Here is a 13,174-nt window from a genome sequence, read left to right as displayed (position 1 = left end):
GTCTGAATTACAGATCGTTTTACCTGTATTCATTGCCTGCCTGCCTGCCTGCCTGTCTGTCTGCAGGATCTCGAGTGGCTGCTGTTTCTCCTGTTCCTGGCGTGGTTTCTGGCGCCCAGCCATATCACCAGTAGGTGTTACGGGTTTTCCAGTCCGTCTCTAACACTCTGGCCCAGGTTCCCCTCATCCTTGCTGCTTGGCCGTCTCTCTGGCTTCTCTCGGTCCGGTTCGACTTTCCGATGGGGGACAGGAGGTTGCTGGATATCTCGGCCAACGATTCTCATGATCACCCGCCAATCCGGCCGATCCTGCCTAGCTAGAGAGCGAACGGGGAACAAACGAAGAACTGGTGCCAATCCGGACAGGACTACCAACCTACCTTTTGGTGGATTGTTGAATCGTGGGCTGAAGCCCAGCAGCGCACTCTTCTCTAGGGCGACATTGACAGTGGGGGGAGTGTGGTTGGTTGGATGACAGGATTTTGGAGCTAGTGAGCGTACTCCCGAAAAACGGGGCGGGTGGTGGCAGTTGAAAATCCGTCTTAGTTGGGTGAACACGTCCATGAAGAGGTGGATGGATTCAAGAGCTAGTAGCTAGCTAGTTAGTGCAGTAGGAAGAAGCGGTTGATCCCTAGCCTCAAAGACGAAAAAGCTCCGCTCAGAAATCACCGTTTCAGAAGAAGACTCACTCCTCTGCTGGCCAAAGCGTGTGAAGAGTGCAAAATGTCTCGCCAACCTTCGTCCATTGGATGAGGCCTTGGATTCTTCCAATCTGTGCTTTTGTGCTTTGATGTGGGTGTCGAGAGTGATTGGATTGGAGCTTCTCTCCGCTGACCTAGTTTCCCCGTGGTGACGGAGAGAGACTTAAATCAATCTGTGGTGGCCCATCGTCAATATCCTTGTCATCATGGGGGCGGGTATGAGCAAAGACTCTTTGTCAGTTTTGGCCGACCACATTCCCAATTTGGGATCCCATCATTGTGCTATGATTGGGTTGGATTCGGCTGGCAAGACCACCGTGCTCTATCGCTTGAAATTCAATCAGTACGTTAACACTGCTCCCACTATTGGATTCAATTGTGAGAAGGTGGGTAAACTTTCTGGCGACTAACCTCGCCAGTTTCTCTGTCACTTTCATGTGGTGACTCAGTGTGTGAGGTGCTCGCCCATCCCTCTTAGTCAAGACGATGTCAAGACGATGTCCAATGACCAATCAATCGTTCTCTCGTTTTCCCTGTTTCAGATTCGCATGAATAACACGTCCTACACGATTTGGGACGTAGGCGGCCAAGATAAACTCCGGCCGTTGTGGAAAAGCTACACTCGTTGTACCGATGGCATCATCTTTGTGGTGGACTCCTGTAAAGAGGATAGGTTTGACGAAGCCAAATTGGAACTCTTGCGTATGTGTAAAAACCCTAATGGGGCTGGCAGCAGCGGAGGCTCCAAGCATCACAACACCAGCTCAATACCGGTCCTAATTTTGGCCAACAAACAAGACCTACCTAAGGCCGTCGATGTCAAAAGTTTGGAAGGCGTTCTCGGCCTTCGCGACTTAAGTTCCCTGGGAGTTCATTGGCACATTCAACCCACGTGCGCCATCACTGGCGATGGCTTGGAAGAAGGCTTTCTCCGACTCCACGAAATGATTGCCAAAAAGAGGAAATCCTCGTCCAAAGGTGGACTCAAAAGTGCCTCTTCCACCTCAAAGCTATCATCCAAAAAAATTCAACGATCCAACAGTCACTTGTGATAAAAGCGTTATTGAATTGCTCGCTCGCCCTCAGGATAATGTGGGTCACGTCAATGCACAGCAGATTCCTTCAGTTTTGTAAGACTAATTGGTTTCATTCACCAAGATGAATTCCCGCCAAAAGTGGTCAGTGGTGGGGGATGATGATCCCGATAGATAGAACGAAAAAAAGAAGAAAAACACATTAGCAACAAATTCACGCACACAAAGGTCAATCCCCCAATAGGCCGAGTGGGTCTCAAGTTCGAAAGCCAGATGTGAAGTGCTGAGTGCTTTGTTTACTCGTATATGTGTCCAATCGTTCGTCCGCGCTGCGCTTGTGGAACAAAGACCCAGTTTTTGGGAGGACGGGAGACTTGTCACGAAGCCGAGGGCCTCGTTGTTGCAACGTCAATCGTCACTCGCTGTGATAGCGTTATCTCATGTCCAAATCAACTAAGTATAACTTTAAAAAAGATTGTTATTGTACCGAGAATGCCATCTACTATTATTAAAAGTCATTAGCACTAAAGAGAGAGGCATCTTCCATCTTCTTCCGACATGCCTATTCTTGACTGTGCTGACAAATCAATCCTCACCAGTATTCATAATAGATGCATCACTTGGTTCATGACAGAATGCTTTCGATAGCATCACTTGGAGCATGGTTATACCTAACGTTGCAGGAGCTTTAGTCTATTTTCATGACGATATTAGGAAATGCTCTCAATGAGAAGTGGAAACCTGACCAGCCTTCAAAATCGCCCTGTTGCATATTAGTATTACAAATGGAAGTTTGATCTATCCAACCTCCATTACATCTCGTTACCATCCACATTCAGCTCGGTTGGAATGATAGGTTGTATTTCTCGCATAGCCCACCTGGCAGTCCAGTTAGTTCTTTGCCTTCCTTTTTTTCGCTCCAGCCCTCTCCCCAATTGCCAAGGCAACACTATCTAGTACCAAAATTGGTACGTACCACGCTGGCGCTGCAGGTACTGGCAAGTGCCTGGTCGGCCCATGATTGCCATCCTGAGATGGTTTCTACTACAACTCAGGAATCTCGCGCAATTCCCCACAATCCTGCCAACGACAACAGACTCCAACTTTGGTTCATGTAAGAATACAGAAGTGAGGTAGTGAGACTCGTAGTGTGGTACAGGTAGTCTCTGAAGATGCACCAATGATGTATAGTGTAACTGGAATTCATGTTACTCTCATGTGGTACACCACAGACTTCTAGAGAAATGGACCTACAGCAAAAGAAAATGTGTTGGACAAAACATTCATCTTACTCAAAATTAGAATTTAATAGGATCAAAACATTTTCCGAAACTGTTTAGTCTGGCCGAATTTTGGCCCAAAGAATATGTCTAAGGAAAATCAGGAGAGTTAGTTAAAGTTCTTACTAATGTCTACATAAAATTTGAATCTTCGGCAGCCTCTCGTTCAGAAGCAAATGTTTTTAGCGATCCAGTTATAAAACAAGCCAGCCACTTCGCAATGAAACTTTATAAAAGCAAACAGCCGCTCAATCCAGCAATACACATATCTTAATTCGTGAATATATTTTGACAAAGGACTTGAAGTTACTCTGATCAAAAGCAGGGCGATTTGACGGAAAATCCGTTGACAGTCCATGTTTCTACGTAGAAGTCCGTGACTGCACGTTCAGCACGATTGTGAGTTCGGCAACGAACGGCAAGTAACTAACCACGAACTTCTAGAAATATGGACTGCAAACGAGATTCCCAACCAAGAGCAGGCCGCAAATACGAATTCTATATAGTGTTTGCTACATAATTTTGGACCTAGCTCCTGAGTTCCCTGGGCATAATTTTGAGCTNTCATAACGTACTGCTCTTGGTCATAACGACTGTGAGCCACTTTTTGAATTAAGGTAATAAAATGAGGAATGAAGATCTCCTCAATTGAAAGGCTGGTCAGTTTTTTTTTTTTTTATCATTTACTTGTAAAATAGTTCTTTTCAAAGTTATATTGTCAAAAGCTTATGTAGCCAACCAAGAGCAGGCCGCAAATACGAATTCTATATAGTGTTTGCTACATAATTTTGGACCTAGCTCCTGAGTTCCCTGGGCATAATTTTGAGCTCAAATGTGGCAAATTTTATCTTTTCAACAAGATCTTGTTGTCGTATGAAGTGCTTATTTGGAATAAAGTGAACGATTCAGCAGATACGAACTTTTTGCTTCCATTCGTGGTCCACATCTCTAGAAGTCCGTGAACAAACCAACCTTGCTTTTACAACTCCTGCTGCTACAGCTAGTAGTTACAGTTACAACTACTACGAGTAGATAACTCAAGTTAGACGCATTAGGTGAGGTAAGTAAACGTGCTCAGAATTCTCACCAACGAACAGAAACACTCTCAGAGTGCTCACTGACTTGGATATTTGGAGCCCATTAGAAATTTTCCCGCTTCCATCCAACGGGACGGCAGTGGCAGAGGTGTAACTTGTGACTTGGGAGGTACATACTCGTACACTGACTGTATACAGTGAGTGACTGAATAACTTCCCAACCTCAATCGGGGTCACAATCATCATTTCAAACTTTTTCAGCAATAATCAAATAGATGCACAACATATTGTGGCTCTGATGGTTAAGAACAAAGTACCTGGACAATTCTGCCCACAGGGGCTGACTGTGTTTTTAGATATAGAAACTGATTTTGCATGCATACGCCCATAAGGTCTTGTGCCCGGATCATCCCCGTCATGCACGCTTCCATGAATCTCTTTTGTAATTATGTCAAGTGCATGCCAAAACTTTGAGCCATAAAATCGCATTGAAGGCCGCCGCAGAAAATGCCATTGGGACGGACGTGGGTTGTAGCGTGGAGGAAAAAGATGTCATAAATCTTCAGGCATTCCGTCAATTAGCACAAAAGCCGGATCATTAGTCTTCTGTATGGTGCACACGCTGATGCGAATTGTGCCGGAACGTTCAACTTCGACGAAGAAGATGCTTCTTCCATAGCACTCTTGAAACATCAGTACAACATCTGCTCTCTCCGAAATAATCAAGGCCAGGTTAAGACGGCAGAAATGGATTCATAGCAGAGCATTTAGCTCGTCTTCTGTAGTAGATTGGTCGAGCCATGATTAATGAGATTCATCGCCAAAGGGGGTCTCTTTGGTCCCTGCGTAATGGTGTAATCGCATCGAGTTCACGAGGATCGTCCAGTTGTCTGACGAAATTGAGAGACACGACCAGCTATTGTCCTTCTCGGCATAGGAGATCGTCGTGTGCGAAGTGCTGACCGATCAAGATTATCACGATCCTAATCCTTCAGGAGGTCTTTTTGGCGTCATGCGCAAATCTCATTTTAATTACCAAGAGACTCGTAAGAGATTTCCTGTGCCAGCAGAAATTTTGTTTCCGTTTTCCACGACAGACGTTCTCGTGAGCGAGGTCTCATTTTCAACCCTCAATTGGCGCTTGAATCAAAGAGATGAAGATTTTTTCAAAAAGTTCGGCCCAGAACAATGGTTCTCATGTTTGTTCTATTTCATAGTCTGAAACTCGCAAAGAATAGCTCGCTGCAAAAATCTGGATCAGAGACGTATCAATCACACATACGCGTATTGTATCAAGTAATTGACCAATCAGAAATTTGGATGAAACTGCGAACTGGATCACAGAACCACGTTCATGCCCCATGCATGGAACGGGTATTGAACATATATATGCCGGTAAAAAAAGAACGGGTATTGTACATATATACGCCGGTAAAAAAAGAACGGGTATTGTACATATATAAGCCGCAAAAATAAAATCATCTCTAATAGGACACAGAATCATTCACACAACGAGGTTAGTAATCTTTTTGTTGTGAAAGAAAGCTCTTCATGATCAAAGCAAGATTGTCCATTAGTGGATAGGGTGTCCTTCAGAAGCGATATTAAAAGAGAAAGTTCTCCTCAGATGCACCATATCGATGTTAAAACATGTCTACAATACTGCCTGCCTGTCAGACGTTTGCCAGAAACACAGATGAATTGCTGAAAGTTTTGAGTTATGCCACCACGGAATAACTGTGATTTTCTGTGGTTACCATTCCTAACTCGACAACCCACGCGAAACAAACGAACGCTGCTACACCACACCATTTGGGATGAAGATGGAAGATCATTTCCCCTTCTGCATGCGGAAACCTTGGATCTGCCTTGCACTCTTGACTTATCCATCTCTCGAAAATTTCAAAGGGATTCTATCAGGGGCAATGATGACGAACAGACGATCACGGTAATCAGAAAAATCCGACGGGCAAGTTAGTTCCCCATGATCATCTGTGGACCCGACTAAATCATGGCGTTTACTACCACGGACTGACAGTCTGGCCATTGATAGTTTCATAGTTCAATGGTGAAATTCGTCACATTCGTCGTAATTGAGTTCATCGGTGAACTAGTCCAGATTTTGAAATCTAGATCGAGCTGGTCATCTGTCTTTTAGGCTCGGTCTCAGCTAGGACCGGGCACGTCGCCACGCAGAGATCTCCCTCCCAACATCTTTTCCCCATGCTCATCATGCTACTACTCGTACATACAATACACATGGGAAGTGCCCAATGACTAAGTTGCCCTCATACTAGCCCTTTTGGGGAAGATAGTGGATAGATACATAGATAGAGGCCAGTTGACTTCGTCCATGGAAGTCTATTCAATGCCTGGCCCCTAAGGTATTGGAAGGCAATTGGAAATGAAGACAAATGACGGTGAGAAAGAAGCACATGGAAGAAGAAACCAAATTCCACCGTCTCGTCGGCCCACTCACTTCATTTTATTACGAACTAGATAGTAGTAGTAGTAGTAGTTCTTGAGAATTTGCCACTACTGTAGTCACATAGAATCCTCGAGTGCCGGACATATTGGAAGACGTCGTGGAAAATTCGATTTTCTACTTGGTAAAGGTCCCGCTCGATGAGGTAGTGTACCTTGTAAAGGATGGAGAGGAGGCAGGAAACCATCGAACAATCGGGTCGAGCGGCTCGTCAAAGAAAGAGAGAAAGAGAAATCTCCCTCAAACCAGTTTGGTTTGAGAAATTCCTCGCCCTTCTTGTGTCTGGCCCTGGATGGGCTTCTTAGTCGCCTATTTGTTCGGGCCATGCGCGAAGTCAGGGAAATGCCTTACTGCCTTTTTACTGCCCAATGCCAAGTGTTTCCCGTCTCCCATTACGTACATATGGACGTGATGAGCAGTAAGCAGGGCAAACAGATAATAATTAATGGGGAAACGGAGCTCAAAGACAAAATCAAGCGAAGGCTCTCTGAGGAATTTGGTATCCACCGCCTTCAATCCGCTACCCAATAAGCTAATTGATTCTATTCGGGTTATTCTGGAATCCGTTGGAATACAGCGTCCTCTCGTAAAACGAGGAGCAAAACGTTGAGGTAAACCATGGTATAATTCATTCTTAGTCTGGAATCTGTGATCTCTCTTTGTATCTCAGAGTTGAAAGAATAATATTCCTCTATGACCTTATCAATATTTCAAGAATCGGAACACGTTTTCCCAGATTTAGCTTTTATGTCCCATCTGGCTGTACTACGTAATATTGTACACACTGTATGGAGGTTCATGTCCCCAAATCAGACTCGGCGGAAACGAATGCGCCCAGACTATTCTGACCGACCATCCCAGGTCGATATATGCATAAACGTAGCTACATACGTAGACAGACAAACAGATGGTCCTGTATGTGCAGATCTCCTTTTGGCAAGGAGATGAATTAGCATGATTAAACTGAAGAAAACCCCGGCCAAGTGATGTCCTGTCTGATCTCTGCGCATATGGCGGCCACTCGACCAGGAACTGCTCAAAAAACTGTTTATCGCTTTTGGGTCAGAGAACCGGCTCAGATTTCATCACCCCCATTCATTGAGAAAATACGATTTCGTTTCTCGAGAATGAAATATACTCGTAGTGTACGCGTTTGTCCACGCTCAATCTCGGTAAGCATGCAATTTCTAAAAACAACGACATTTCTTCTGGGGACGTGAAATATAGTAGAAATATACAAATATTCGCATCTGTATTCGATTTAGAACCTGACGATCATTGATTACTGTGGTATTTTTTACACTTCAATAAACCAGGGACTATGTTGTCTCCTGCTGTCCGTGAATAAATCAACCGAACGTTAAAAATAAGATGACCATAACACAAAGGTCATGTCCGTTGACTCGACAATTGTAGTGTTTCAAGCAATTCAACATTTGCCCTTTCAGATGAAAAAAAACGTTAATTCTGATGGGCAGTCTTATTCCATATAAATTTATCATCTCGTTGTTGTGACCACCCATGTTACTGTTATTTATTATAAGTAAGGGGTCAGAAAGATAAATTTTTTTTCTAGGTTGAAATAAGTTTTCAACTATTTTGGTCATTTTTGGGCAAAAAAATCCTATTTCATGAATAAAATAACCTAAAAGGATTTTCGGGGAAATTGAAGGGTATTGGTCATTTTTGGGAGAAATAAAGGATGAGTGGAAAAACAATTCGGGGCACTGTTTGTCCCCGCTCAAAGATTTGTTTGACATCAAACCTCAAGCTTTCATTAAGAGGAAGTGTTGAGCACATGCAGTAGAGTCATGCATATACAGTAGTGTCAAACTGTCATGATCTAATTTTAACCTTAAGGCGAGTAGCAACCCTCCCATCATCCAGTTGCCCTTCGGAGAAAATCCACAGGGGATCAGTTTGGGACTTCGTCCAAGAATAGCAAATCCCTTTCCAACAGACCAGACCGAGATCTAGGATTGCACTGAGCCCAAAGAGCAAGAAGATCTTGAAAAATATTAAGCAAACAGTTTTTGAAATAGGAACTATTTTTACATTTTATCAAACATATTTTTACGTTTTTGGAACTTAATTTGGCTCATTTTCGTAACTTGAAAACAACTATTTTGACCAAAGTCACAAGCTATTTTTCCGACCCACAATTTTAACCTGAACAAAATTAGCAGCCGTTAAAAGTTGAAAAATATTGTATCAAACTCCAAAGTTTCCATTTCTTGTAAGATCATCTTTTTCACATCAAAATGACATTTTTCAATTTCAAAAAAAAAACCTCTTTCCTCAATCCACATGAGGTTGTATAATCATCATTGCTTCAAACGTCGGAGGACTCTCGTTTCCAGCGGGTTCAGGCTTCGGTACAGCCTCCAAAGAACACCAAACTTATTGTGCATAATAGTATAGTATTTGGAGTGTCAGTCAACATTTCCTGATGAAGTTGAGATCATCGCTGACAAGATTAGTATCGTGTTCACTAGAAGTGTCCATGAACTGTCTTCGGAAAAGGCTCATTGATCACAAGCCAAAGTGAGACAAGGATCTTTTTCGGAAGGATGTTGATCTCGGGCGAACATCTTGATTATCATGAGAGGGGCTTCCGTGACATTGGTAAAGACTACACGGATGCACTAAAGTAAAGAAATGTCTCAGTTTGGATTTTACAGGCCAAACAGATTCAATCTTCCACAATTGATTTCAGTAAGAGTAACATTGAAAATATGTACACATGTTCACTCTAAGATTGCGGTTATTTTCAAACATGGGCATCAGCATCCCATCGGTTAGTAGCAATCTTTCAAAACTGAATTTATCTAAGTAAATTGCGTACAAATGGTTTGTCTCCTGTGTGCAGTTCAATCGCTCGAAATTTGATTGGTTCTTATTCCAGTTTCCTGTCATTTTCTCCGAGCAAAGGAAGAGTGTATAGTGCAATAGTGTACAACAACAATAAGTAATCGGCTCCAAGGACGAGAGCGAGCCGAGAGACACGAACGAAGCACGCAAGAGTGCCAAGAAGAGAATCAGAAATCAGAGACCGTAGTGAACGAAGGAAGTGTAATATTCTTCGGCCTCGACGACGGCACCACACGCACACGAATGGATTGTAACAAACGAGAGCCTTTAGGTTTAGTTTTTATTTATTCATTGTCTATCTTTTAAATAGATGCTCGTATATTGTGGCAGATCTGGGCTTGAACAACGCAACGGGAAGTTAGGGAATGTACAAGATAAAGTTCTGTATGAATTTGAAACAGCCTGGTTTGGATCTAGTTGGGGTGCATCAGAAAATGGCACAATCTCACCAAGACCAAAAATTGAATTGCAAATAAATTCAGAGAGCGATACAACAACATTAGATCCTGTTGCAAGCTTCATGCCTACTGATATTTTTAACTGGAGAGCGTTCTGATCTGCTTTCTCGTGTTATGTTTTCCATCAAGATGCAACATTAATGGCAGTTTAGACGTTTCAATGAACCCTGCTTACAATTAGGCAAATCCAATTTCATCCAGCTTGAACGCCCCTCACTACTATGTCATGATATTCTTGATGATGTCGTCGTAGCATGACAACTGTTTTGGTTTCTTCCCTTTTGTTTTTTCTAAACTGAAGATGAGGCATTGATCATTTGCGTTGAGTGATGCTATTTTGAATTGTGACTTCATGGCGCATTTTGAGCATTTGTGGGACATACTTCGTCCAAATTTAGTTCCTTCGCTCGGAATTAAACCACTTGGGTTATCACTGTACCTATTGAGCATATCTCTGAACGAAGGTTGGCGTGTTTTTATCACTGGAGGCTGGAATTTTGACGAAGAGTTTTTTGACTCACTCGTACGTACATTCAGGCCATTCTGAGTTTGACTTGGAATTCTAGTTCAACGAGAAGGTGTGAAGGATGGAGAACACTTCCAACCGATTCAAGAAAGACAACCATCTATCTGGTCTTGTTTCTCAATCTCTTGTTCATCTTTCTTCGCTTGATAATGAGCTGGTAAAGCTTTTCTAGTCCTTCATCCAGCCCCTCCCCATTGACGGCGCACACAGGCTCTAAGTGATGAAGCTGGTGCAAATCGGAGAGACTTAGGATACTCTTCAATTCTTCTGGACCCGTTGCATCGGGCAAATCTTGCTTATTGGCAATGATCAGCAACGGGGTATTGGCATTATCGGGCGCAGTCATTATCCTATGTAGCTCGAGTCGAGCCTCTTCCAAACGTTCTTTATCACAGGAATCCACGACAAAAATGATCCCGTCCGTGGCTCGGGTGTAAGCCCGCCACAAGGGACGAGCCTTCTCTTGGCCACCCACATCCCAAACCAAGAAGGTCAGACCTCGAGAGCGTCCCACGCTTCCACGGACCTTTTCGCAATTGAAGCCAATTGTTGGTGTCGTGTTCACAAATTGGTCAAATTTCAAGCGATAAAGGACGGTGGACTTGCCCGCTGAATCAAGTCCAATCATTACGACATGATGATCTTCTTTCAACGAGGGTAGGGCCTCCTTAAGGGCCATGGTGCCTTTTTCCACTTTCTCACTCACATTCGTCATCCAAAGTTTAAAGCTCTTCATATATTCTGACATCACCTTTTGGTGATTTTGATCCTCCTTTAGTCCAACTGGAAATCCATCGTAGCTATCTTGATCAGACTGTAGAGCATCTAAAGCGGAATAACTGCTACTTAGTCCGAGCTTTTTGAGATCACGCTCCAATCGGCCACCACAGCATCCTGAGACTTCACCCGAGTCGATTGGGCTTTGAATGGTGCCTTGAGCCAAATTCAAAGAATGCGAGGTATTTTGCTTGGCTTTGTTGGCTTTAGCCACAACTTTAACAACAGCGGGAGAATAAAAGTGTTTGGGGGATCGAAAGGCACTCGTTGTTGGTGATGATTGGGATTGCCCATCGCCACACTCGTCATGAATTCTGGCGCTTGGGCTAGATGGCATCGACTTGTTCCAATCCTGACGGTGTCTCAAATGGTGGCGTTCTCTCTCCGAGCTAACTTGTCGGGCTATTCCACTGGATCTTGAAGTGGGCGAAGAAGCATAGGAAGTGGGACGACACGAACACAACGAGTGGCGGATACAAAGATGAACCGCTTGATTAGGCGAGGGAGGTGTCCGACAACTCGGCTCATGGACTGCCCTACATTCTGCACGCTGAAGATGCTGGCGACTGTTATTGCCATGGTGCCTGAAATGTCGCTGGATTTGATCGTGACTGGGGGTCTGGGTCAAGTAATGGCGGTCTCCCGGGACCATTTGGACGAAGTGAGATCCATGACCGGGACATGATGAGGTCCTTGGAGTGTTCTGCACACGAGAATGAACTGGCTCATCCATGAGTTTCAGGTAAACACGTCAAAATTGCTCCACAACAATCACCGACGAAAGATTTCAAACGATTCTCCTGTAAAAACAATGAATGAGCCAACAACAATCAAACATTGCTGTCTTCTGATTATAGAACCCTGTTGAAAATCCTGGTATGCTTTCAGCTCCCGAGAGAAAAACAGCTTTCAAAAGTCCTTGATCGCAATTTACTTTGTTTGTCATAACCAGGCTCTCTCCGTAAATCCTCCTAGTTCCTGCTTGAGCAATTTCCTTGGAATACTTACTGTTCTTCCTGGTTGACCTTGGACTCCTTAGGGACCCACTGGGCTTATGGCAGAGAAGCAGGACAGAGAAAAGGAGCACCAATACCATTTACAAGACTTGGATTGTTTCAATCGTAACTTGATTGCAAGCACGTCAAGAAATCGTGTAGGATGCTAGTACTTCGTTAATGATTTGCATCTAGGTAATCCGGGATTATCCATCACCAACAAGGCAAGGCGCCATCACTTGAGTTCACTTTTTCAGTCCCCCTCCCTCAAAAAAATACCACTGCTGCACTAATTTGGGATCCACAAGCAATCTCTAGATCTCGTTCTTCTTCTCCTTCGCTTGCATTCACATCAATTATCAGTCACAGCAAGAGGAACATTGGTCGATGATTCATACGATGATACATGCTGATAGGATTGAGTACCCAGGTATTGGAGGAAGGAAGACAAATAGTCAGCTCATTTGGTTCACATTCCTGATCGGGAATTGCCTTTCTTTCCCTTCGGACTATCGCAGGGGCATTGACAAAACGTCTCGGTTTCGTCTTCGCATCTGACCGCCTCGTTCTCAGGCGGTCTTGCATCCCGCTCCTCACAACTTGGCTGAGCCCAACCTTCTTAAGGCCAAGCGGCGCAAGGAACGATGGACGCCCAGACCGCACCAAGAACGGGCCACTGAGTGGAATTCTAAGAAATTCCGGCTGGTGATTGGAATGAGCAAGAACACACTACAACCACTACAACGCACACAGTAAAAGACGATAGGCCAAAACAACGCTCTCACGCTCTTGCCCTCCTTTCTGACAGTGCCTTGGACAGTGCCATCATGTTCTTCCTTCTTAAGCTTCTATGCTTTCTTAGCTAGGAAGTCCAAAGGCCAACGCGACCGCCAACAGGGCCGCCCACAGGGCCGCCAATAGCAGGCCAAGCAAGAACTGGCTGGAAAGGAATTTCCCTCCTTCAATGACAAAATGCGCTCGCCCAAGAGCTACTAGCTTCGAACAATCAAG

The 13,174-nt window shown here is 44.1% G+C and overlaps 2 protein-coding genes across 2 annotated transcripts; one reads left to right on the top strand and one right to left on the bottom strand.

The window, feature by feature from the left end:
- Positions 1-699: 699 nt before the first annotated feature.
- On the top strand, positions 700-2,329 carry LOC131885292 (ADP-ribosylation factor-like protein 4C; the record flags this gene model as incomplete). The annotated part of the gene is given in 2 exon segments (XM_059233314.1): positions 700-1,086; positions 1,243-2,329. Coding segments are annotated over 2 exon segments (690 nt in total). The 3' UTR covers positions 1,753-2,329.
- A 7,344-nt stretch (positions 2,330-9,673) lies between these two features.
- On the bottom strand, positions 9,674-13,174 carry LOC131885262 (uncharacterized). Its single transcript, XM_059233234.1, has 2 exons — positions 12,177-13,174; positions 9,674-11,968 (listed from the first exon to the last, which is right to left on the bottom strand). Exon 2 carries the CDS (start codon positions 11,899-11,901, stop codon positions 10,492-10,494), a length of 1,410 nt encoding a protein of 469 aa, XP_059089217.1. The 5' UTR covers positions 11,902-11,968; positions 12,177-13,174; the 3' UTR covers positions 9,674-10,491.

Source organism: Tigriopus californicus, chromosome 1, assembly GCF_007210705.1.
Source record: "Tigriopus californicus strain San Diego chromosome 1, Tcal_SD_v2.1, whole genome shotgun sequence".
NCBI classification, from domain to species: Eukaryota; Metazoa; Arthropoda; class Copepoda; order Harpacticoida; family Harpacticidae; genus Tigriopus; species Tigriopus californicus.
This window is presented reverse-complemented; position numbering and strand designations above follow the sequence as displayed.